This window comes from Myotis myotis, unplaced genomic scaffold (assembly GCF_014108235.1).
Source record: "Myotis myotis isolate mMyoMyo1 unplaced genomic scaffold, mMyoMyo1.p scaffold_m19_p_2, whole genome shotgun sequence".
Lineage (NCBI taxonomy): Eukaryota > Metazoa > Chordata > Mammalia > Chiroptera > Vespertilionidae > Myotis > Myotis myotis.
In genome coordinates this window covers 13,806,012-13,827,880 of record NW_023416324.1, presented here as the reverse complement: position 1 = coordinate 13,827,880, position 21,869 = coordinate 13,806,012, and the positions used below count along the sequence as shown (strand labels likewise).

The window sequence follows — 21,869 nt, the reverse complement described above, 5'->3', positions numbered from 1 at the left end:
GCAACGGAGAAAGACCATCCACGCATTTCTTCTATAACATGCAGTTGTCACCCCCAAATGGATTTGTCCCCTTGTTTACTGTCATTTCCTCTTCAGGGTGGAGGCACCGCAGGGCTGGTCTGTCCTGTGCAGCACTGCAGCCAGTTTCCAGCACCATCCCGGGCACTTAGGAGCCTGGGTACCTGAACAAGAACGCGGGACGCAGCCAGCGAGGTGATGGAACGCAGGGGAACTGCCCCCGGCGAGCAGGGACCTCCTGGCACTCCTCGGTGACGGCAACACTCGATGCCCAGACCCCCACTCACCGAGCAACGCCACCAAGAGCAGAATCACCACGATGTTGTTGACGCTCTTCTCCTTGTAGAAGTACAGCAGCAAGCAGAACAGAATGATCTCCACCAGCTACGGGAAGCAGCAAGAGGGGGTCAGCGGGGGCCACGGGGACAGGCAAGACCAGGAGGCCCTGGAGGGCTGGGCTGGGGGTTATGCTGCTGACTTCATGAGTCACAGACCCTCAGGGTCGAAAGGGCATTGAAACACCCAGCATTCCCCGAACTACTGACGGGATCCTGTGGGGAAGGCGGGGAGGCCGAGTGACTGTCGAACCCCTGGACGACACTGAGGAGTCTGCTTCATGGCTGAGCTTGGAGGGTGAGGGCCTGGCCCCACAGCCTCCCTGTCTTGGATGGGCAAGAGTCATCAGGCTGAGATGGTCTCCGCCCACTTCGCTGCTACATGGGTCACTGCACTAAACTGGGGGTCGGTCAAAGGGGGATGCTTGCCCACGGAGAAGAGCTCTCTGGCGCAGTAGACAAGTATATACGCCCCTGGTCTCCTAGACAAGCCTCCAATGTGTGCGGCTCAGTAGGGTAGAAAGAAGAGGACACCAGCCCAGCCAGCGTGGCTGTGTTTGAACATCGACCTATGAACCAGGAGGTCAGGGCACATGCCCCGGTTGCCTGCTTGATCCCCAGTAGGGAGCCTGCAGGAGGCAGCCAATCAATGATGCTCTCTCATCACTTTTGTTTCTATCTCTCTCCCTCTCCCTTCCTCTCTGTAAAAAATCAATAAAATATATATTTTTAAAAATATATGTTTATTGATTTCAGAAAGGAAGGGAGAGGGAGAGGGATACAGAGTTAGAAACATCGATGAGAAACATCGATTCAGCTGCCTCTTGCACGCCCCCTACTGGGATGTGCCCGCAACCCAGGTACATGCCCTGGACCGGAATCGAACCTGGGACCCTTCAGTCCGCAGACCGATGCTCTTATCCGCTGAGCCAAACCGGTGAGGGCCATATTTTAAAAGAAAAGAAAAGAAAGAAGAGGACACGAGTCAGGGAGGCCCCGGTTTGACCTGGGATCTGCTTCTGAACTAGCGGTGTGACCTTGGGCAAGTCACTTCTCTAAACCTCAGTTACCTCCTCTGTGAAATAGGGATGATAATTCTTACCTTACACGGTATTATCGCAGGCTCACTTAATGAACACAGAAATAAGCCAGAGACCACTCTCACCATTTTATTTATACTCAAGTAAATTGGCACCATAATTCTACTTCATAGAATTATGGTAAGGTCACAACCCCAAGCTTGTAAGTGGCAGAGCCAGGATTTGAACCTGGACAGTCTAACTTAAAGTCTGGCCCCAGGGCCCACGTGCTGTACTGCTAGGCTACACTCCCCGAGGCCAGGAGGCCACAATGTCTGGCATTTAGTAGACTCTTACTATTAGACAATGGCAAATCTAAAGCTTGTCAAGTTCCCCCATCTTGGATTAACAACTTGTCCTTTCTACTCCTCAAAGGCTCAGACCTTGGGCAACAGTTCCCCAAGAAGCAAAGCCAGCCCCGGCTCCCAGCACAACTAAAGCAGAACCGTCCGGCAATGGCTTGGCTCCATTTGCCTACCCCAGCCTCCTACCGGAGTTTATTTGTTATAAAAACCGATGCAGATACATTAATGGGCATTTTGAAGAGAAAATTCCTCATAATGAGAGACCGCAAAACACAGCTGTTCTCATTTTCCTGTTTCTTCCTGTTTTTGTCACAGTGAATACATATTTTACCTACTTGTCATCACAGTCAACGCACAGTTTTGTACCGGGCTGCTTTTGGTTACCATCAACAATGTTCATGTTTTATGAAGTTGTCATAATTAGCTATAATGGCTGCAGAACAGCCCATCCAGCAGATGGAGAGAGTTATTGAGCATCCCCAGCCACTGTGCGTGCGTGCAGGGGGGCCCATTTTTCGGCCGTTCTTCCCGAAGCCTAAACGCAAGCTGGAACGGCACGCGGCATTCTCTCGTGAGAGGGCCGTGCATGAGTGGGTGCCTCTGGGCAGACCAGGGGTTCTGTGGGCGTGTCTCATGTACTGTTTTTTAACCCACAGTGTCTGGCACCTAACAGACTCTCAGAAATATTTATTGATTTGATCTGGCTGCATCTCTCTGGCTGGCAGTGCTGTCTCGGTCACAATGAAAGCAGATCAGCTGAACCGCCCCTGAGCATGGTGTTCCTCTCCCAACAAGCAGCCCAGGGCCAGCGACTCCGCCCGTTTAGAGAAGGAGACAGGGCTTCCGGTTCAGTGACTGGGCCAAGGCCACACCGCCAGACATTGTGGCCTCCTGGCCTCAGGCAGCGTAGCCTAGCGGTAAAGCACGTGGGCCCTGGAGCCAGACTGTGAGCTAGACTGTCCAGGTCCAAATCCTGGCTCTGCCACTTACAAGCTTGGGGTGGTGACCGCACCATAATGCTACTTCATAGAATTATGGTGTCAATTTAATTACTTGAGTATAAATGGATTCGAGCCTGTGTTAAGGGTAAACTTTTTCCTACACAGGTGGGTCTTCGGCCCTGTCCTGCAGGTAACTAACTGCTGGGGCTGGCCCGCAGGGAGGTGACACAGCCCCCGTCTTGTGGACATCTTTCTTCTGTCCTGTGGGAAAGCTGAGGAAAAGGGGTGCGTGGTCCCAGGCTGCTCACGTCAGGAGGGCACAGTCAACACTGGCGTTGGCAGCCATGGTGAAGGACGGTGGCACCGAGGCCAGGCAGGCCTGGCTTTGAGTCCAGCTGCGCTCTCATGGGACTCAGAGCAAGTCAGCTACCCGCCCTGGGCTCCGGTTTTCTCATCCAAAAAATGGAGAGAAAAACACTTACTTTACAGGGCTGTTGAGAGAACCTGAGATGATACCCAGTGCCAGGCTGGGGGCAGGAACACACCAGCAGCTTTGGCAAACACCTTCAATGTTTTCCTTGACTAGTTTATTTGCAGACCTAACACGGGATGTAACTGGGCGGAGAGAGGACTGAGCTCTGACTGGGCGTTCAGGGGACAAAGTTTTCAGTGTCTACCGTGTTTCTATCAGCTTCTACCAGCTGCCCAGTGATACTGGGCAAAAATAAGTAAATAACATGTTATAATTGTTAACATTTTTAACTTTTCTTCTTACCATTAAAGTGTGAAATGCTCCTTGTAGAAATTCTGGATGATACATACAGATGAAGACAAAATAAAGCTCAGCCATAATTCTATCTCTTCAAGACAACTACTGATGGAACTTGTTTTTGCATCTAGTCTTTTATAGATACACTAGAGGCCCCGCGCACGGATTCATGCACCAGTGGGGTCCCTCGGCCTGGCCTGCGGGGATTGGGCCAAAACCGGCACTCTGACATCCTCTGAGGGGTCCCAATTGCAAGAGGGCAGTTCTCGGGTGACACCCCCCGGAATCGGGCTCCCTCCTCTCTGGTTCCAGGTGTGCCACCCAAGAACCACAGCTGCCAAGTCACCGCAGATTGGCAGCTCCTGCGTTGAGCGCCTGCCCCCTGGTGGTCAGTGCACGTCATGGCTACCGGTTGGACAGTTGAACGATAGGACAGTCGTGTAGGCTTTTATATATATAGATTAGGTGTGCATACCCACAAATTCCTCTGAAGGATAAAGTTACCACACTCCATATGCAGTTTTAAACACTCCCCAGGACCTCAGCGAAGAAAGCATCTCCCCGTGGACCGTGCACCCTCTTCAGTGCTGTGGAATACGTCACGATTCACATGAACACCCTAATGCTGGGCCCTCAGGCTTCTGGTTTCTAAGACGCGGTCCCCCCTCCCAGTGTTTCAGGTGGAAGGACCAGGCTTCTCTTACCATGTACAAGAGAAAAGGCCAGCTCACGAGGTGCCTGGTGATGTTCTCGCCCGTCATCTTCTCGTGGCTGTTGGGTGCGAATGTCACCAGCAAGTAGGTGCCCACAATGGCCAAACCGCAGCCGACAAAGGACAAGACGTAGCGCCCTGCGGGGAAGGGGAGGCTGTCAAGGGCTCACAGCAGGCACAGGCCCCGGCCAGGGTGTGCTTCTGGGGCAGCACAGCTGACCTGGTATAGTTTATACTGTTGGGTTTTCTTTACTTAAAAAAGAGATGATCTTATTTTTTTTTAATGAGGTGTAGCATGCACACAAAAAAGGGCTTGATGGGGCTGGCTGGTGTGGCTCAGTGGATAGAGCATCAGCCTGTGTACCGAAGGGTTGCAGGTTTGATCCCTGGCCCCACGTCAGGGCTCGTGCGGGAGGCAACCAATCGATGTATCTCTCTCACATCAATGTTTCTCTCTCTCTCCCTCGCCCCTCACTTCCTTCCACTCTATCAATGGGAAAAATATCCTGTGAGGATTAATCCCCCCAAAATGCTCAATGAATTGTTACAAAGTGAGCACACCCATATAACCAGCACCCAGATCCAAAAGGGAACCTTCACAGGACCCCCAAATCCTCACCTGTGTCCCCTCCCAATCACTGGACCCCACCCCCAGGGGAACACTTTGACTTCCACCAGCACCGAGAGTGCCTGGTTTGTTCTTTACCTAAATGGGTTCATACGGTATATTCTCTTGTGTCTGTGCTCACACCAGATGAAGCCTGTGAGCTTCATCTGTATTGTATGTGTAGCAGTACTTCCTTCGCTCTCCGGTCCACTGTGTGAATAGGACACAGTGTGTCCATTCTACTGTTGATGGGCATTTCAGGTGCCACCATCATGTCACTCCTGAACTCCTTAGCACAGCTTATAAGGCCGGACATCATCCAGTCCTCCATGCCTCCTTGCTCTCATGTCCTCCTTCCCACTTTACTCATCACTCTCCACCACTGGCCTCACCGATACTGGACACACCAAGCTATCTCCTACCCCAGGGCCTTTGTACCTGCTGCTCCCTCGACACGGAACACTCTGCTCACAAACTTGGCATAGTAGTCTCCTTAGTATCACTTTAGGTTTGGGCTGAAAATTCTCCTCTTCAGAGAATCTAACCCTGACCAGACTAGGTAACGTATTCCCATGTTCCCAGGGCCTACCAAGAAGCATACGATTTTCTCCAAAGCACTCACTGAGATTTAGAAATATTTTGTTTATTTAGTTGTTCACTTGTTTATTGTATGCCCTCCCCACCAACACACACACACACACACACACACACACACACACACACACACACACGACTGTAATCTCCATTCACACAGGAACCCTGTCTGTCGTACTGCTGTATCCCTGGCCCCTGCAACAGAGTGTGGCACTTAGTAGGTATCTTAGGGGAACACATCTTCCCCACTCCCCGGGTTTGGGGAGAACTCCACTGGACAGACACTTCAGTCTCTTGCCTCATTGTCTGCATTTCTCAACTGAGTGGGGCCAATCTATCAAAAGAATTTATGCCCCCAGGGTTTGAGGTTTCTTGTTCCTTCCTTTTCTGCCCCAGACTGTGTGAGGCAGTAATTCTGGGGAGGTGTTCTGTTCTGCAAACCCAAATGTCTTCTTGGGAGACAGGCCCAGGGTCTAGTTGGGACACGGGGAGGACGTCCGTTTGGCGGCACCCCTACGCTGCGTGCTCTGATTTAGCGTTTGTTGGTGATAAAGCTCACCAGCTGATCTCCAGTGTCTGCGCCCCCCCCCCCCCCCCCGTGTTTACCTCCCGCTGCTTTAGAACGCAGGGAGGGAACGAGGGCGCCTTTCCTCTGGCTTCCTAAAATCCCAACAGCAGGTGCTCAATCAACACTGATTTTTGAATGGTTTGGGAGCCACTGATGAAAATCCCAGCTCTCCCGATGAGAGTGGAATATAGACCCACACGGGGCGCAGGGAACAGACAGCCTCTAACTGCCGAGAGCTGGCGTTATAACGAGGAAAAGACAAGCACACAATTAGGAACAGGGGCTCCAATCGGTGCACTTACTCAGGAAGTCTTTAGGTTTCCACTTTTCCTTGATGAATATGATTCCTATGATGGCGCTCGCTAAAACAGACAGACAGACAGACAGAAAGCACAGGGAAAAGAGAATGAGGTGCCATCCGTCAGTCACAAGGAGTCCCTTTGCCCATGCCCACGGGGTTGGCTCATCTGCGTGCGTTGGAGCCTGGTCCTTCCTGTCCTCTCGCGCATGCTCCCAAGAGCTCAGCCCCTTCTGGTCTCCCTGTGGGTCCCTCTCGGAAAGGGAGGCTCCTCTCTGGGCCTTCCTGAGGATTTCCTACACGCCAGGAGTACTTGCTGGGCGACAGGCAACTGACTAGTTATTTCTGGTACGTTCACCCTTTGAGGTGGGCGCTGCTGTTATTCCCATTTGAAAAATGAGGACACTGAGGCTGAGAGAGGCGAAGACCCACGCAAGGTCACACAGCTGGTAGGCGCAGGCTAGCCTCGAACCCAGGACCACGGACGGCCAGGGCTCTGGCTCCTCGTACTGCAGTGTCTACTGCTGACATTTTCACCTGGATCTTGTTTCTTCCTGACTTGCCACACGGAAGATGCACTCAAACTTCTGTGACTGCCCTAAAGGGTGGGTCTCAGGTCCCTACTCTATGACATTTTTCCAGGTCGGGGTGGGGGGCGGGGGGGGGGGCCCTCCAATGGACAGGCCCTTCTGTCTCTTGCCCCATTGTCTGCATTTCTCAACGGAGTGGGGCCAATCTATCAAAAGAATTTACACACTGAGGTTTGGTTCTTTGTCCTTCCTTTTCTGTCCCAGACTAAGTGAGGCTGTAATTCTGGGGGAGTGTTCTGTTCTGCAAACCCAAATGTTTTCTGAGAGACTGGCCCAAGGTCTAGTTGGGAAATGAGAAGACAGTCCATTTGGCTGCACCCCTAAGCTGCGTGCTCTAATTGAGCTTTTATTAGTAAAAAAGCATAACTTCTGATCTGTATCTGACTTCCGTGTTTATGTCCCGCTGTTTTAGAACGCAGTGAAGGAAAGGGGGTGCTGGATCCGGCTTGCAGCAGCTGCGGTTGCTACATATTCAGGAAACCATGGGTAGCTTGAAAACAGCCACAGTGGGCATGTTTACACCATGTAAATCAGAAACACTACAAATCAGGTCTTCCTCCCGCTTTCTGTCCCTTCCCTCCTTCCTCCTGCCTCTTCCTCCTCTTCGCTCACTCTCCCTCTCAGTGGCTTTATCAGCACACCACTGACAATACCCCCTTCTCCTAGCAATAGGGGCAAATCAATGAGATAATACGTGTAAATCATCTGTCACATGGTAAATGCTCAAAAACTGGACTATAATTATTATTAAAGTACTTGGAACAGTGACTCATAAGTACTGAGTATCCGTAAATGGTGATTAGTGTTATTTTTAAAATTATGTCTCACCGGTGACTTGAGAAGCCGTAAGAACCTCTGAATTTCCAGTGGCTGCTACCTCAAGGCCATCATTATAATTCAGCCCCTTATTTTGAAGAATTTGATTATTTCATCTTTATTAAAATTCAAAGACTAATATTTAATGCATTTGATCACTCAGCCACGCACTCCTCACTGCGAATGAAGTTCTGAAAGCCCTTTGGCAAGATCGGCCATGGGCAGAGGACACATCTAAATAACTGTAGGGGCTGGGCAGACACACAGATGTAGGAAGTGGGTCAGACGTGAGACAACAGGAAAAGGTTCGGGCTATGGCCCACGACCTGCCTCAGCTAAAGGCATTCAAACTATATTTTTAAAAGATACTGTGTGGGTGGCCAATGTACCAACCCTGGCCAAGAAAATGAGGGTCTTATCATAGGACCAGCGTAAGCAAACAGGTTTCCACTCCTTTGCCAGCTCCTGGTAACTGGCAGTGGCTGCCTGAATCTGAGAATGCTGGGGGCCCACCGAGACTCACCAGGAAGGAATGCCATGATGGATGCCTGATGTCTGTGCTCTGTAAGGGCTTAGATCAGGGGTCCTCAAACTACAGCCCGCGGGCCACATGCAAATACAAATATTGTATTTGTTCCCGTTTTGTTTTTTTACTTCAAAATAAGATATGTGCAGTGTGCATAGGAATTTGTTCATAGTTTTTTTTTTAAACTATAGTCCGGCCCTCCAACGGTCTGAGGGACAGTGAACTGGCCCCCTGTTTAAAAAGTTTGAGGACCCCTGGCTTAGATTATCTTGACGGTGTTGGGATGAAGAGGTTAAGGTGTATCTTCCTTCTGAAGTGGAAATAAAAAGCAGTCTAGGGGACAGCTATAATAATGTCAACAACTTAAAAAAAAGCAATTCTGATAAACTCTCTGAATCTTAAACAGATTCTGGAGGCAGACAGTCTAGTTCATATACCAGCCCTGCTCCTCACGGGCTGTATGATTTGGGGGAAGTAACCTCACCATTCTGTGCCGCGGTTTCCTCGTCTGTAAAATGGGGATAATAACAGCATCTCCCGCAAAAGGCTGCCAAGCGGGTTAGAAGAATTAATACCCACACAGGAGGGCAGGGCCCGGTGTGTATGAAGCCCTTGTAAGCGCTAGCTGTTATTACCCAAGCAAAAGCTGGTACGCTTAACAGGTATCATTGATCCCGGTGGTCACACAAGCAACTGAGTCTCAGGGAGGGATGGGAGAGGCTGGTCTTACCGATCACGGAGACTGCGCTGAGGGGCACGATCAGTGAGAGAGGAGCGAAGGCGTAGGAGGCAAACACGCCCAGCTCGCCCAGCAGCAACAGGAACAGGCCCAGCCACCATGTCTTGGTCTTGAAATAGGCCCGGGGGTCCTTGGTGCCTGCCAGCCGGATGTGGCAGTACTTCTAGAACAGTAAGTAAAGCAGTAGCGATCCAAGTACTAAATTGTTATTCAAAGACAGTAGTTTCCAAACTGCCCGGGAAGCCTTAACAATTCAATACAGGAGCATTTCTAACACGTCACAGAGTGTGCAGTCTGGGGAGGGGGCCACGGGCTAGGCACCCCCACTTTAGCCACCCCCACTTTAGCCTGGCCTCAGGCTGGCCCTCTCCCTCTGACCGCAATGCCCAAGGGTCCCCATGTCCGGGTGCCTGCTCAGCTGCACTCTCTTCTGTAGGAGGGTGGGCAGCTCTGCTGGGCAGCCCTGTGGGTATCAGCGGACCCTGCCTTCCCTCGGGTGGGTACTTGGGCCAAGGAAGGCCAGTATCCTTTGTTCTGGAAATGTGAACGTGGGGCGTAGAAACTGAGGCAGTGACTAAGGAAAGACCGCAGGGTATTGTCCCAGGCCCATCCCAGGGATGGAGTGGGCAACTTCCCCCAGAGTGGAGGCAGCTGGGCCTGCACCAGACACCCTGGCTTATCGGCTGCATCTCGGCCCCAGCCAGTGCTGGTGACTGACACTCACCTGGAGGTTAAGTGCAATGCTGACCACAAGGTGCCCGAAAATGGCCAAAAGGGCGCCGATCAAGTTTTCCTGTGAGGAAAGGTTACAGAAACAGATGTAAGTTGGGCCGAAGTTCAGGGGCCCCAGGACCCATTTCCCAATGGTTTGAACAGGTTCTCAACACTTCTAGATAAAAACCGAAACTTGGAACAGAATGGATAGTAAACTCCCATTCTAGCAACCAGGAGTATTTGTCTAGAGTATTGAAAGAACAGTCTCATTCTTCTCACTCAAATATTCATTCCTAGAGCAATATCACCTTTTACTTAATAATTACTATAAAACATTATGCTGCATTAATCAATTGTATCAATTAAAAAAACACTTCCAGATTTTTATACCGAAGAACTTTATACCAAAGGAACTTTTTAAAAATGAAATTTGATTACATACTCTACATTCTTTCTTGTATAGAAGTATGATAGGTATTCATAACATGTTTAAGTGTTAAAAGATAGACACAAATTTGTGATAAAATTCTGTGGAGAAAACAGAAGAGAAATACACATTCAAGGAGAAAAAGGAATGTTGTAACATTTCCAGCTGTTACAGAAGAGCCTTCGAAGGACGGTGGTCAGTGTCAAGTGGCCTTTATATTCCCTAGGCTTCAGTTAAGTGCAGAAGAAGTGTTTATTTTTTTTTAAAAAAAAATGTTTTTATTGATTTCAGAGAGAGGAAGGGCGAAGGAGAGAGATAGAAACATCAATGATGCTCAACTACTGAGCCACCCAGCCAGGCTTGTTTTTTATTTTATTTTTAAAATATATTTTTATTGATTTCAGAGAGGAAAGGAGAAAGGGGGGGGCATCAATGATGAGCGAGAATCATTGATCCGCTGCCTCCTGCATGCCCCCTACTGGAGATTGAGCCCACACCCCGGGCATGTGCCCTTGACTGGAATCGAACCTAGGACCCTTCAGTCTGCAGTCCAAGGCTCTATCCACTGAGCCAAACCGGTTTCGGCAGAGGCTGTTTTTAAAATCAGTATGTAGATGTGCCAGGAATGACATCCTTTGCAAATATTTAAATTTATAATGGAAAGTTATACGTTTTATTTATTTATTTTAAATATATTTTTATTGATTTCAGAAAGGAAGGGAGAGGGAGAGAGATAGAAACATCAATGATGAGAGAGAATCATTGATTGGCTGCCTCCAGCACGTCCCCTACTGGGGATTGAGCCCGCAACCCAGGCATGTGCCCTTGATTGGAATCGAACCTGGGATCCTTCAGTCTGCAGGCCAACACTCTACCCACTGAGCCAAGCCTGCCAGGGCGAAAGTTTTAAGTTTTAGATGTCAACTTGAGACAGTATAGGGACTGCACTCAGGAGTGAAAAATATACCTGGTGGCCAGAAAGCCAAGGTAAGGCCAGGTGGCCAGAAGGAACATCGGGTATGATGACCACAAGCATGTCACCACTCTCCACTCCCCGCTTTTAAAAACATGCAAAATTTTATCTCCCTTCTAACCACTTCCTTCTCCTACCCTGACGTGGAAAATCCCACAAGCCCCCCTTTTTCTAAAAGCCCATGTTTTCGTGCAAGCCTGCTTCGTCCCCAGCTTATAAAAAGCCAAGCAGAGCCAGCCCCGAGCCAGCTCAGGGGACCTGCCTTTCCTCTGTGCTGCCTGCCTTGTGCTCAGGAAAATGCTTAATAAAATCTATCTGGAAATTTCTCTGGGGTCTCCTCTCGATTTCTATCTTAGGGAACCCAAGAACCCCGATGCCAGTAACCAACTAAAAGAATGTGTGAGGAGCCCTAGCCGGTTTGGCTCAGTGGGTAGAGTGTCGGCCTGTGGACTGAAGGGTCCTGGGTTTGATTCTGGCCAAGGGCACATGCCCGGGTTGCGGGTTCGATGCCCAGAGTGGGGCGTGCAGGAGGCAGCCGATCAGTGATTCTCTCTCGTCATTGATGTTTCTATCTCTCTCTCCCTCTCCCTTCCTCTCTGAGGAAACACAGTGCTTCTTCAGAAGATCCAGTCTGAGGACCTCAAAGGCAGCCCTTCATTAAGTGCGGCTCTTAAAGATACAAAGCAGAGACCTCAACCTCCTGAGGGTCAAATAAACACCTGGTGGCCAAGCATGTGTTCTGCCCAGTCATTTAGTTTACCTGTGCTAATGAGGAGGCGGAATTGTTAAAAAGGGTTAACAAGCAGATTCTACAGGAACTGCCTTGGTCAGACAGGCGACAAAAGGACTCTGGTTCCAGCTCCAACACCTCAGAGCTGCTCGATCACCTTTATGGGAGATGAAGGAGAGCTGGACACAGCCTCCAGGACTTGGGCAAAAGCCAGAGACCTGAGCAAGGGCTGTTCCGAGGACGCTGCTGGGGTCAGGTGGCCCGTGAGATTGGCTTGCTTCAGCCTGGGTGCCTTTCTCCCTGGGGAATAACAGTGCACCCCCGCCCCCCCCCCCCTCCGGCCCAGGGTTGGTGCATGAACCTCCTCAGATAATTTGAAGACAGCACTTAGCATTAGGGTGAACCATATGAAACTGCCAATATTCAGCTGCCTTTGACCTGCCAAGGCGGCAGTTCCATATGGTTCATTCAACCTACAATCGGTAGCTGCTCTATTCCTCTACCCAGAGACACCACGCTGTCCCCGCTGATGCCTCAGAGCACCAGGCGGCCTGAGCAGGTGGTGCTGACAACTCTCCAAGTGGAAGGGAAGAGATGAAGGGGGCTGCTGCATGGCCACACGGACAAGCCAAACCTATTGCAGGGAGGGGGAAGAGGGTGAAACCTAGAAATGAAAACTGTAAACCTCCCAAGGGTCAACCAATCTAAGCAGTAAACACGTGGTTAAAGGGTTACTATGACAACAAAGGCGGGGGTCTATGGAGCATTTACACACCTGGGCACGGCGCCAGGCCGTTCTACGCATCCCCTCCTCGGGGCCACAAACAACCCTCTGAAGTGGGTTCTACCACGAGTCCTGTGTTTAGCACATTCAGTGGAAAGGAGGTGACAGATGAGCACAGTAAGGCTGAGACGTAAACTGACTTGCTCAAGGTGAGCATGAAGGGTTTGAAGCTGAAGGTCTGACTTCCAGTTTCCTGGGGATAACGACCCCTCCAGACCGAGGCTTCAAAATAAATTAGGAAAAAAATAGCCCCACCTTGTAAGTGCTACTTCCCACTAATGACACGGCAGCTGGGGGTTCTTTAAGAAGCCACGTCTGTAAGCATATTCATCCCCACGGATAATAACTGGTTATAGGCATGTTAGTCGCAGCGTAACGTACCTAACGCCCTGTCATCAAAGCGGTTCAAAGGGCTCCATCCACAATAATTATGCCCCAAACCCTTGTGAAGTGGTGACTGGTGCAATTTTATGAGAATTTAAAGTCATGCAAAGAAGTGGCCTTGGGCCCAGGGGTTACAGTTGGAACACCCACCTATTAGCCGCCCTCCAGTGTCTGGCCAAGGGCAATTCAGAGTGGAGGCAACGACCATGTCTGTAAGCAGGACTCCTGATATTCCGCTCCTCCTCCAAGTCTCAGAGCTTGAAAACTGTACAGTGGGGGTGCCCAGGTCTGCGGGCTGGAGGCGGCGCCTTGGCAGCCCCACCTCTGGGCACCAGTGGGAACTTTCCCAATCTACACTGCTCCTCTCTGCTGAGGAACACTCCGGGTGTTCCCATGGAAGTTCTTTAAAGTGTTCATAAGTAGCCCTCACTGGTTTGGCTCAGTGGATAGAGCGGCCCCGGGTTCGATTCCGGTCAAAGGCAGGTACCTAGGTTGCAGGCTCGATCCCTGGCCCTGGTCAGGGTGCGTGTAGAAGGCAACAAATTAATGTGTTTCTCTCACATTGATGTTTCTCTCTCTCTGTCTGTCTCTTCCCACCCCTTCCACTCTCTCTAAAAGTCAATGGAAAAATTTCCTCGGGTGAGGATTAACAACAACGAAGACGTGTTCGTAAGTGGACACAGGGACCTGACCCTGGAGTCAGTGGCTCTGTCCCTTAGGAAAAGATGCGGCCGAAACAGTGGCGTTCCCACTGCCAGGCAGGTCTCGGGGCAGCCTCAGATCGCCGCCTTCACCTGCGACATCTTGAGTCCTTCAGCCGCAACACCTGACGGAGAGGATTCTTCTGAGGCAACGCCTAGTTGGGTTTCACCTGAAGTGGAAGGGAGGGGTGGAGGGGAGGAGGGCCGCCCTCATTTTAAAGGCAAATACCTGGGTGGGCGGGAAATCTCAGTTACCTAAGAAGGCCCAAGACTCAGCCAAAGTCACCGAGTGAGCAAGTGGCAGGGCCAGACCTGAACACAGGTCTCCTAACACTTTGGTCCCCAATAGATTACAGGTGAGGAAGTAGTGAGGCCTCCCAACTACCAGGAGCCTCCTATTCAGGACATATCTAGTCCAAACCGCGATATTTTGGGAATGACGGGGGCTTTATTAATCCGAATGGACATGAGGCACAGACCAGGACTTTCGGGCAGGGTATTCATAGTGCAGCCTCTGAATGGGTGTGTTATTGGCGAGGGAAGTGGGGTGAGGGCAGACAGCCGGATTTCAGACACGGCTGCTTCTAGCCATGGCTTCAACAGACCCAAATATCAAGGGGGCGGGGAGGGCAGTAAACCAAAGCCACTTCTCCCTTTGCTTCCGCTTCCTTGTGTGGACTGTGAACTTTGAATGCTACCAACCTGGGCTGGGGTCCTGCCTCTGCCACTGACGCTGTGTGAACTCTCGGAGCCTCGGCTTCCCCTCTGAAAACTGGAGCTGAGCATAGCACTCCATAGGGTTGTCATGTTATAGAAACTAGAGGCCCGGTGCACAACATTTGTGCACGGGCGGGGAGGGGCGGGGGTGTGGGTCCCTCAGCCTGGCCTGCACCCTTTAGCAGTCCGGGAGCCCTCAGGGGATGTCTGAGTGCTGGCTTAGGCCCGCTCCCCCCTTAGACATCCTTAGAGCTGCCAAAGAGGCGGGAGAGACTCCCGCCACCACCACTGTGCTGGCCAGCTGTCAGCCAGGCTTGTGGCTGAGCGTGGCTCCCTCTGTGGGAGCGCACTGACCACCAGGGGACAGCTCCTGCATTGAGCGTCTGCCCCCTGGTGGTCAGTGCGCGCCTTAGCGACCAGTCGTTTCACCATTCGGTCAATTTGCATATTACCCTTTTATTATATAGGATAAGGCATGTGTTGAAACATTACATGACACATAATAAATACGAAAACAATTCTAGGTGTTACTATTAATTTTACAATTTTCATTTTCATTATTATCATTACTATTAGCAACAGTAAGGATCCTTTCTGGCTCTCATATTCTCTGATCCAAGAATTGACCTTTTACCAGCTACAACGCTGAAAGGAAACAAACTGTTCCGGGAAAAGCAGCCAAAGGTCACCAAGGCAGGAAGCTCTGCTCGGCTACTGGTATCCAGGTGGAACCTCAGCTCCAATCTCCTGCTCCAAGGACTGCTTTACATCTGCTGACAACAGCCTTCATTTAGATCCCACGGTGACAAGACCACTCATCACTTGTTTAACCTGAATTCCCACAATCCCTTGGGCTTAACCTGCTAACCGTTAAGTAGAAGCATTCTGGCTTGCTCTGCGGGTTACTCACAGTCGAATACAAGAGATATGGTAGCAGTCCAGCTAACCAGGCTCTGCTACATGTGTAGCCTGGCTTCAGGCCAGCTCCTGTTGCTTACCTTCTCCAGCAGGCGAGGCACTGCCATTTTGACAATAACCAGTGCCAGGGACAGAAGGGGCTTCCCAGAGTGCTGGCATACTGCAGGCAGCAGGGAGTGGTGCATAGAACCAGGGCCGTGGATGTACTCAGACTCCATTCGAATCCCAGCTTTACTACACCTACTGACTGTGTGGCCTTGGGCAAGTTAATTAACCTCTCTGTACCAGCTTCCTCAAATGTACAATGGGATTATAGTAATAGCCACCTTATGGGTTTGTTTGTTTTTTAAATCCCCACCCAAGGATATTTCTCTTTATTTTTAAAAAATAATTCTTTACTGTTGAAAGTATTACATATGTCCCCTTTTTTTCCTTACGGGGGTTTTGTGAAGATTAGCAGTCCCTGTCATATAGTAAACACTCAGCAGATGTTAGCTGCTGTGATGGTGACGATGATGACTACAGTGATAGTGAATTGGCCATGGAAGTGTGGATAAAGGACCGATAGTTTCCTGCCAGGAAGACTGACAAAGGCTTCATGGAAAAGGTGATACCTGAGCTGGAGCTGGGAGCATGGGCAGGATTTCCAAAATCAGAAATGGGATGGTGCAGGTAGATCCTGTGTCCTCTGCAGCGTCAGGTCACCCTCATACCCGCCCTATAGGACGGACCTAAAACTGACCTGCAGCAGAGTTACATGGCTTTCCCCGAGTTATAATGCTAGAACGTGACAGAGCTGAGATCTGAAGCCCGGTATCTCTGGTTCTAAAGACCACTCTCAAAACACCCTGCTATATCTCTATTTTTGCACAAAATTCTGTCCTGAAGGGTAGGTACCCATGGAAATCCCTTCCTCTACCTCCCTTGTAGATGGTAAGCTCCTCCAGGAAGCAATAATGGACACAGTTCGCATCCCGCCCAGTGCAGGCCTGGATGTACAGGGTGTCCCATAAACGTAGACACACTTTGAATGATTATAAAGGCAGTGTTTATTAAAATACATTTTATTCTGAAAATGTAATAGAATCTGCAGACAAAGTGTGTACACATTTTTTCGAGACACCCTCTACATCAGTGGTTCTCAAGCTTGGCTGCACATTAGAATCACCTGGGAATCTTTTTAAAATCCTGATTTCTGGGCCCCATCCTCCGGAAATTCTGTTTCTTTGTTACTAATGTTGTGGCCTCACCCCACAACAAAGAAACAGAATTCCCGGAGGATGAGGCCCAGGAATCAGGATTTTAAAAAGGTTCCCAGGGGACTCTAACGTGCCGCCAGGGCTGAGAACCGCGGCTCCATATGCTCAGTTGAAATTCCTGTTTGCTAAACGGAAGAAACTGCGGCGAAACCCTTCTGGGCTGAGGCGCAGCCTCCACTGCCAAGGACTGGCTGCCACGCTGCCTCCTGGGTGGCTCAGCCCGTTGGTCCCCCAACAACCAGAATCCATTCCCCGTTGGGTAGGGCGGAGGGCAGGGCTGCAACTCAAGGCAAGCTGCTGGCTCTTAACTTGATTTCAGAGAGGGAGAGGGAGAGGGAGAGAGAGATAGAACCATCAATGAGAGAATCATTAATCGGCTGCCTCCTGCACGCCCCATACTGGGGATCCAGCCCACAACCCGGGCATGAGCCCTGACTAGGAAATCGAATGGTGACCTCCTGGATTATAGGTCCATGCTCAACCACTGAGCCAGCGAGTTTTGATATAGAAGCTCAACAGATTATGGGGCAATCATTCCAACAACAGGCTTTGCATCACCAATCAGTGACATGGGGAAATGCTCCACAAACAAGGTTAACTGAAACAACCAAGATACAAAACTTCCTGCACAATCAGATCCCAGATTTGTAATTCGGGAAAAAGGCAGGAAGCAAGTAATGCTGAAGTATGAACCCAGGTGGTGTATGAGTAATGGGATAGGTGATTGCTTTAAAGAAGTAAATCTTCAAAGTGTGACCGCATTCCTTTAAAAATATTTCTTTACCTCCGTATTGTTTTGTATTTGGATGAGCATTTCTTTTCTTTGATTATACTTTCTTCCACGTGTGTGGAGCGCCTGCCTGTATCTGCCAGCGATAGGCACGCAGACCCTAGACATCTCCGTTAGCCAATGGATGCTGTGCTGTGTTACCTTCTTGTTAGAGAAAGACACAATTCCAAAACAGAAAACAAGCAAACAAAAGCTCTTGCCTTGTAGGAGAAGGAACCCTGGCTCCCGGGGTCGGCGCTGCTCGTGGGCGGGAGCTGCTGCAGCTGCAGGGCTGCGCTGTGGGCTCGGTCCATGGTGTCTAAGCGCACATCCCGCGGGCCTGGCTCAGAAGCTGGGCTGCACTACGCGGGACCGGAGCGGAGAGCCATCGTCCCCGGCGGTGTTCACCGCCTTCCACCAGCCATCTCTGTCTCACGCCAAAACCGTCCTTCAAGGCCCTTCTGGCTGATTTATAGCCTTTTCCTCATCTTCACTCAGAGACATGCAAATTCCTGCAAGCGGACAACCAGGGATGCGTTTCCTGATTCCTGCGGTGCTCTGGGGGTTGGGAATGGGGGGGGGGGGGGGGAGAGGAACATTAAAAATGCATGTACAGTGAAACATTGAGCCCAGCTTTGTTACCTGAGAATACCACTAGGATAAAGAACAAAGTGTCATGAGAAGTGAGGTCATTAAAAAAATTGTATCATGCCTTTGGTCCCCTTAATAAAGATATGGCTCATCTATCTCAAAATCATTTTCCTTGGCCCTTAACAATCCCCTTTCCTCTCCCCCTCTGCTTCCTTCCTCCCATCCTAATTTAAGTCCTACTTTTTTCCATAGAATCCTCTAGTAGAATACTGCCTGTGTCTACTGCTCCAGGCCTCAAAATCAATCAATCAATCAATCAATCAATCAATCAATCAATCCCACTGTCACAAAAGAAACCATCAGGGTTCTGACTTAGGGCAGAAAGAATGAGAAAAGTTATCTCCATGGAAAAGGGAAGGACTGGGCTGCCACCTAGGGTCAGAGAGGTAACACAGGACTGGAGGTGGAAGATCTGTGCAACCAGTTACCTCTGGAGACTCAGTTGTCTCATCTGTAAAGTGGGGGTAATAATGTGACTTCAAGTTAAAACCACCAATGGTGGTAATTCCTGTTACCGTCACTGGACTGATATTTCCAGTGGGTCTCGAACTTTTCTACCAAATAGAAAAGAAAAGGTACGCCCTCGTGTTGTGAGAGTCACGGCCTGAACACCCCCTCCCCGCCCCCCAAATGTTAAGGGTTTCTTTGAGATCCTCTTATATTTAAAAAAATAACACAGATTGGATTCTACTGTAAAGTCTATGTGTATTTTAATATTAAAATATTTTAAATTGCTTTTGATCTGCCATGTGCTACTGGTTTTACCTTGGGCAAGTAATTTAACTTTTCAGCCAGTTTCCTCTGCTGTAAAATATGGGTAATAACCTCCCTACCACAGGGTTGTGGTTAGAATTTGCTGAAATCATGCATGTAATATGGATGCATAGTGAATGGTCAGTGAATGTCAGCTGTTATTAGTATTGATTTTATTCTTTTTTAACTTTAAACTTTTCTTTTAATTATTTCAAACTATAATTCAGCCAGAAAATAAAATAGTGATTTTTCAGGGGGAAATCAACAGGATTGGCATGAAAAATCTTTAATGGTAATGAGTAAATTATGTTATACATATATCACTTAAATTCTTTATAGTTTAAAAGCATCACCTAAGTCTCCCTTTTCCCCCATTGACCTCTCTCTGGCCACTCCCCCCCCCCCCCCCCTTAATTTTATTCGTATTAATTATTTAATTTACCCATGAATAGTCCTTTCTTTATTCCATGCATTCATGCAACAGATATTTATTGAGGGTTTACTATGTGCCAAACAGACCCAGTCTCTGCCATGACTCCAGGCTTCAGAAGGCTGCCTCTTGTCTTTCCTGTGGCTTCCACTTTCCCCTGTTATCTAGCCCTAGACCCAGGAATGCTGGTTCCTGGTGTGAACAGCACAGTCATATGTCACAGGGCTAACGCTGTGTCCAGCATCGAGGAGACACCGGATGCAGGACTTAGCACAGGGGCAGCCTTGAAGACCATTTGGTCCACGTGTCACTTTATCAAATGGCCTTCAGCTGGGGCTATACTCCTATATCCATATATTACACTCATCAGACAGCTTTATAACTGGCATTCCAAAACCAGACCTCCCAGACGGTAAAGCCCTGTGAGTGTCTGCAATCTTGTGGATTCAGAATTATTCAACACTTCGCTTTAATGTGTGTGTGTGAAAAGCATCATTGCATTAAATTGACGTATCCCTGTTTTACTTTTTAGCACAACAGCCTTAGGAAGAAAGACTGGCCCAGGGCTCTCCCTACCTCTGCAAGACCCTTCGAGGCCTTCACCCTGGAGCTGAAGGGGCACTGGAGCTCAAACTCCCGGAAGATGTTTGCGGAATCCCCTGTTCAGTTGCTCCCTTCCCAGCTGTCGTCCAGAACCTGGCACAGTGACCTCCAGACGGCCCTACTGACCGGCTCAACAGCCAGGCCTGCGAAGCACCTGCTGCACAGGGCCTGCTTCCCCCTCAAGGGTGGTCCTCAACCGCCACTCCAGAGCTCAACGGTACACCCAGCCCCACCCACAGGATATCCGAGAAAGCAAACGGGCCTTGGGGACGTGCCAACGGGGCGAAGGGAACCCAGGCCTGTTAACCTCCTCGAGACCGGCTGGCTTGCCCAGGTGGGTTTGCTTTTGCTTCTGTTTGCTGTCATTTAATTTGCTTCTAAAAAGCAGCTTCCCCCTCTGCCTCAGGAACCCCAAGGCCTCAGAGGCACTGCCTCCAAAAACAGGCTCGCTCTCAGGTGGTAGGAGTTGGGACTAAAAGCCCTGGAAGGACACTTTGCAAGTTGTCCTTCCTTATAAGACATACATATTTTGCCTAATGACTCTCTTTTCCTGACTTCAAAGCACAAGTAACCGATTCTGTGTTGCCAGCCATCCCCTCATTTTGAGGCCCTCGCAGTCGCTGGTGAGCACAGGGCTGCGGCTCAAGAAAGGAAAGATAATTCACTAGATGCTTGCTTCCGCTCCACCCCTTCTGCCTTATCTCAATTAATTATTTCACCAACCCACAGAACAGGTTTTATAGATGAGAGAACTATAGCTCATAGCTGCTAAGGGTAGGGTCTGTATTATAATTTGGCTGTCTGAAAAAAAAAGAAGATAAAACACGCTTTTCCCACCTGGCCATTCAGCTTCTTGCTGACCAGTGCCAGTTAGACAGCAGGCGCGTTTCCTTTCCTGGGCTTTGGCTCACGAAAGGGTACAACCCCCCAGTCCCCTCCCCTTGAGCTGGAAACTAAACTTCCAGCGGGCAGCATAGATCGAGAATGCTTCCCCTTACTCCACCTGCTCACTCCATTTCACTTCCTGATTTGGTAAAGCCCGTCGTCGTCTTTACTAAGGCATGCCCGTGCCCCCGTCCTCTCACCTTCGATGCAAAGATGGGAAAAAAAACCCCAAAACATTCTGAGACACTGACAAGGCTGGTGACCGTCAGAAGGACGGGTGTTTACACTAGGGGACCTCGGATGATCACAAATGCATTCGCGTTTGCAGAAACGAAGGCTGCACTCAAGCCCCCATTCCCACCTTCCCAGTCACTACTCACCGGCGGCTCCCCTCGGGCCCACCTATCAGAGGTTCCTGAGAAATGACTGAGCCGCTGCGCGCAACCCGGAGGCACAGCCCCCTGAGTCCCTGCCCCGACTCGGTGCTGCCTGGGGCCTGCGGTGTTTTGCTTTCAAAGACCGCAATTTGATTGGCTCGGCTGCCCGCCAGTCAGAAGCTGGAGAGCACTTTGCTCAGACGAGTGGCTGTGAGAGAGGGTGGGCGGGACGTTGCCGAATTGGCTGCGCTGCCAGGCTTGGTTGAAGCGTAGGGTCACGGTGAGCCTTGCCGAGGCCACAGCCTGCAGGAGCGTTGCTCTCACCTCGAGCCGGTCCCTCTAGCGGCCACGGGAAGGACCTGGGAACACACCCTGCTCCCCCTCTTCCCTCTGTCCTGGGGAGCTCAGGTGACCACTCACCTCCACCTGCGGGGCAGGTGGCAGCTCCTGGGCTTTGCTCCTGCCATCCAGTCCCCCAAACCCCACGCTCTCACCGCGATCCAAATCCTGCACATCCTTTAAGACCCGGTTTCCCCCCAAAGTTTTATATATATATACACACACACACATACACATACATACTGTATATACTGTGCGTATATACTGTATATCTGCCTGCCCTCCGTAATACCCGTTGGGTGCATCATATGCCAACCCTCCAGCACGCCCTCAGCGCAGCAACACTTAAGGGCCTCCTGAGCACTGATGTCTCCCTGATGCACATCTGTGCGAATTAACACGAGCATAGAACTCACACCTTTTCACTAACACGCATTTTGTTTCCGATCCTCACAACAAGCCTCTGAGTGAGACACTGCGCTCATCCCATGTTACCAACGCAGAAAGGACATTTGGGCAGCGACCTCAGTGATGACAGAAGGGCAGAGATGGCTCAGG

General features: G+C 50.1%; 1 protein-coding gene across 2 annotated transcripts in view; it reads right to left on the bottom strand.

Annotated features, from left to right (window-relative positions):
• The window catches only part of NIPAL3 (NIPA like domain containing 3), a 38,945-nt gene extending 17,832 nt beyond the window's left edge, over positions 1 to 21,113 (bottom strand). For both annotated transcript variants that reach the window (XM_036349714.1, XM_036349715.1), the window contains exons 1-7: positions 20,976 to 21,113; positions 17,495 to 17,831; positions 9,622 to 9,690; positions 8,889 to 9,060; positions 6,231 to 6,290; positions 4,152 to 4,297; positions 306 to 402 (exon numbers count right to left, since the gene is read on the bottom strand). In XM_036349714.1, the coding sequence (XP_036205607.1) occupies positions 306 to 402; positions 4,152 to 4,297; positions 6,231 to 6,290; positions 8,889 to 9,060; positions 9,622 to 9,690; positions 17,495 to 17,587 (637 nt within the window). In that variant the 5' untranslated portion in view covers positions 17,588 to 17,831; positions 20,976 to 21,113. The remainder of the gene's footprint in view (positions 1 to 305; positions 403 to 4,151; positions 4,298 to 6,230; positions 6,291 to 8,888; positions 9,061 to 9,621; positions 9,691 to 17,494; positions 17,832 to 20,975) is intronic.
• Between the last annotated feature and the right edge of the window lie 756 nt (positions 21,114 to 21,869).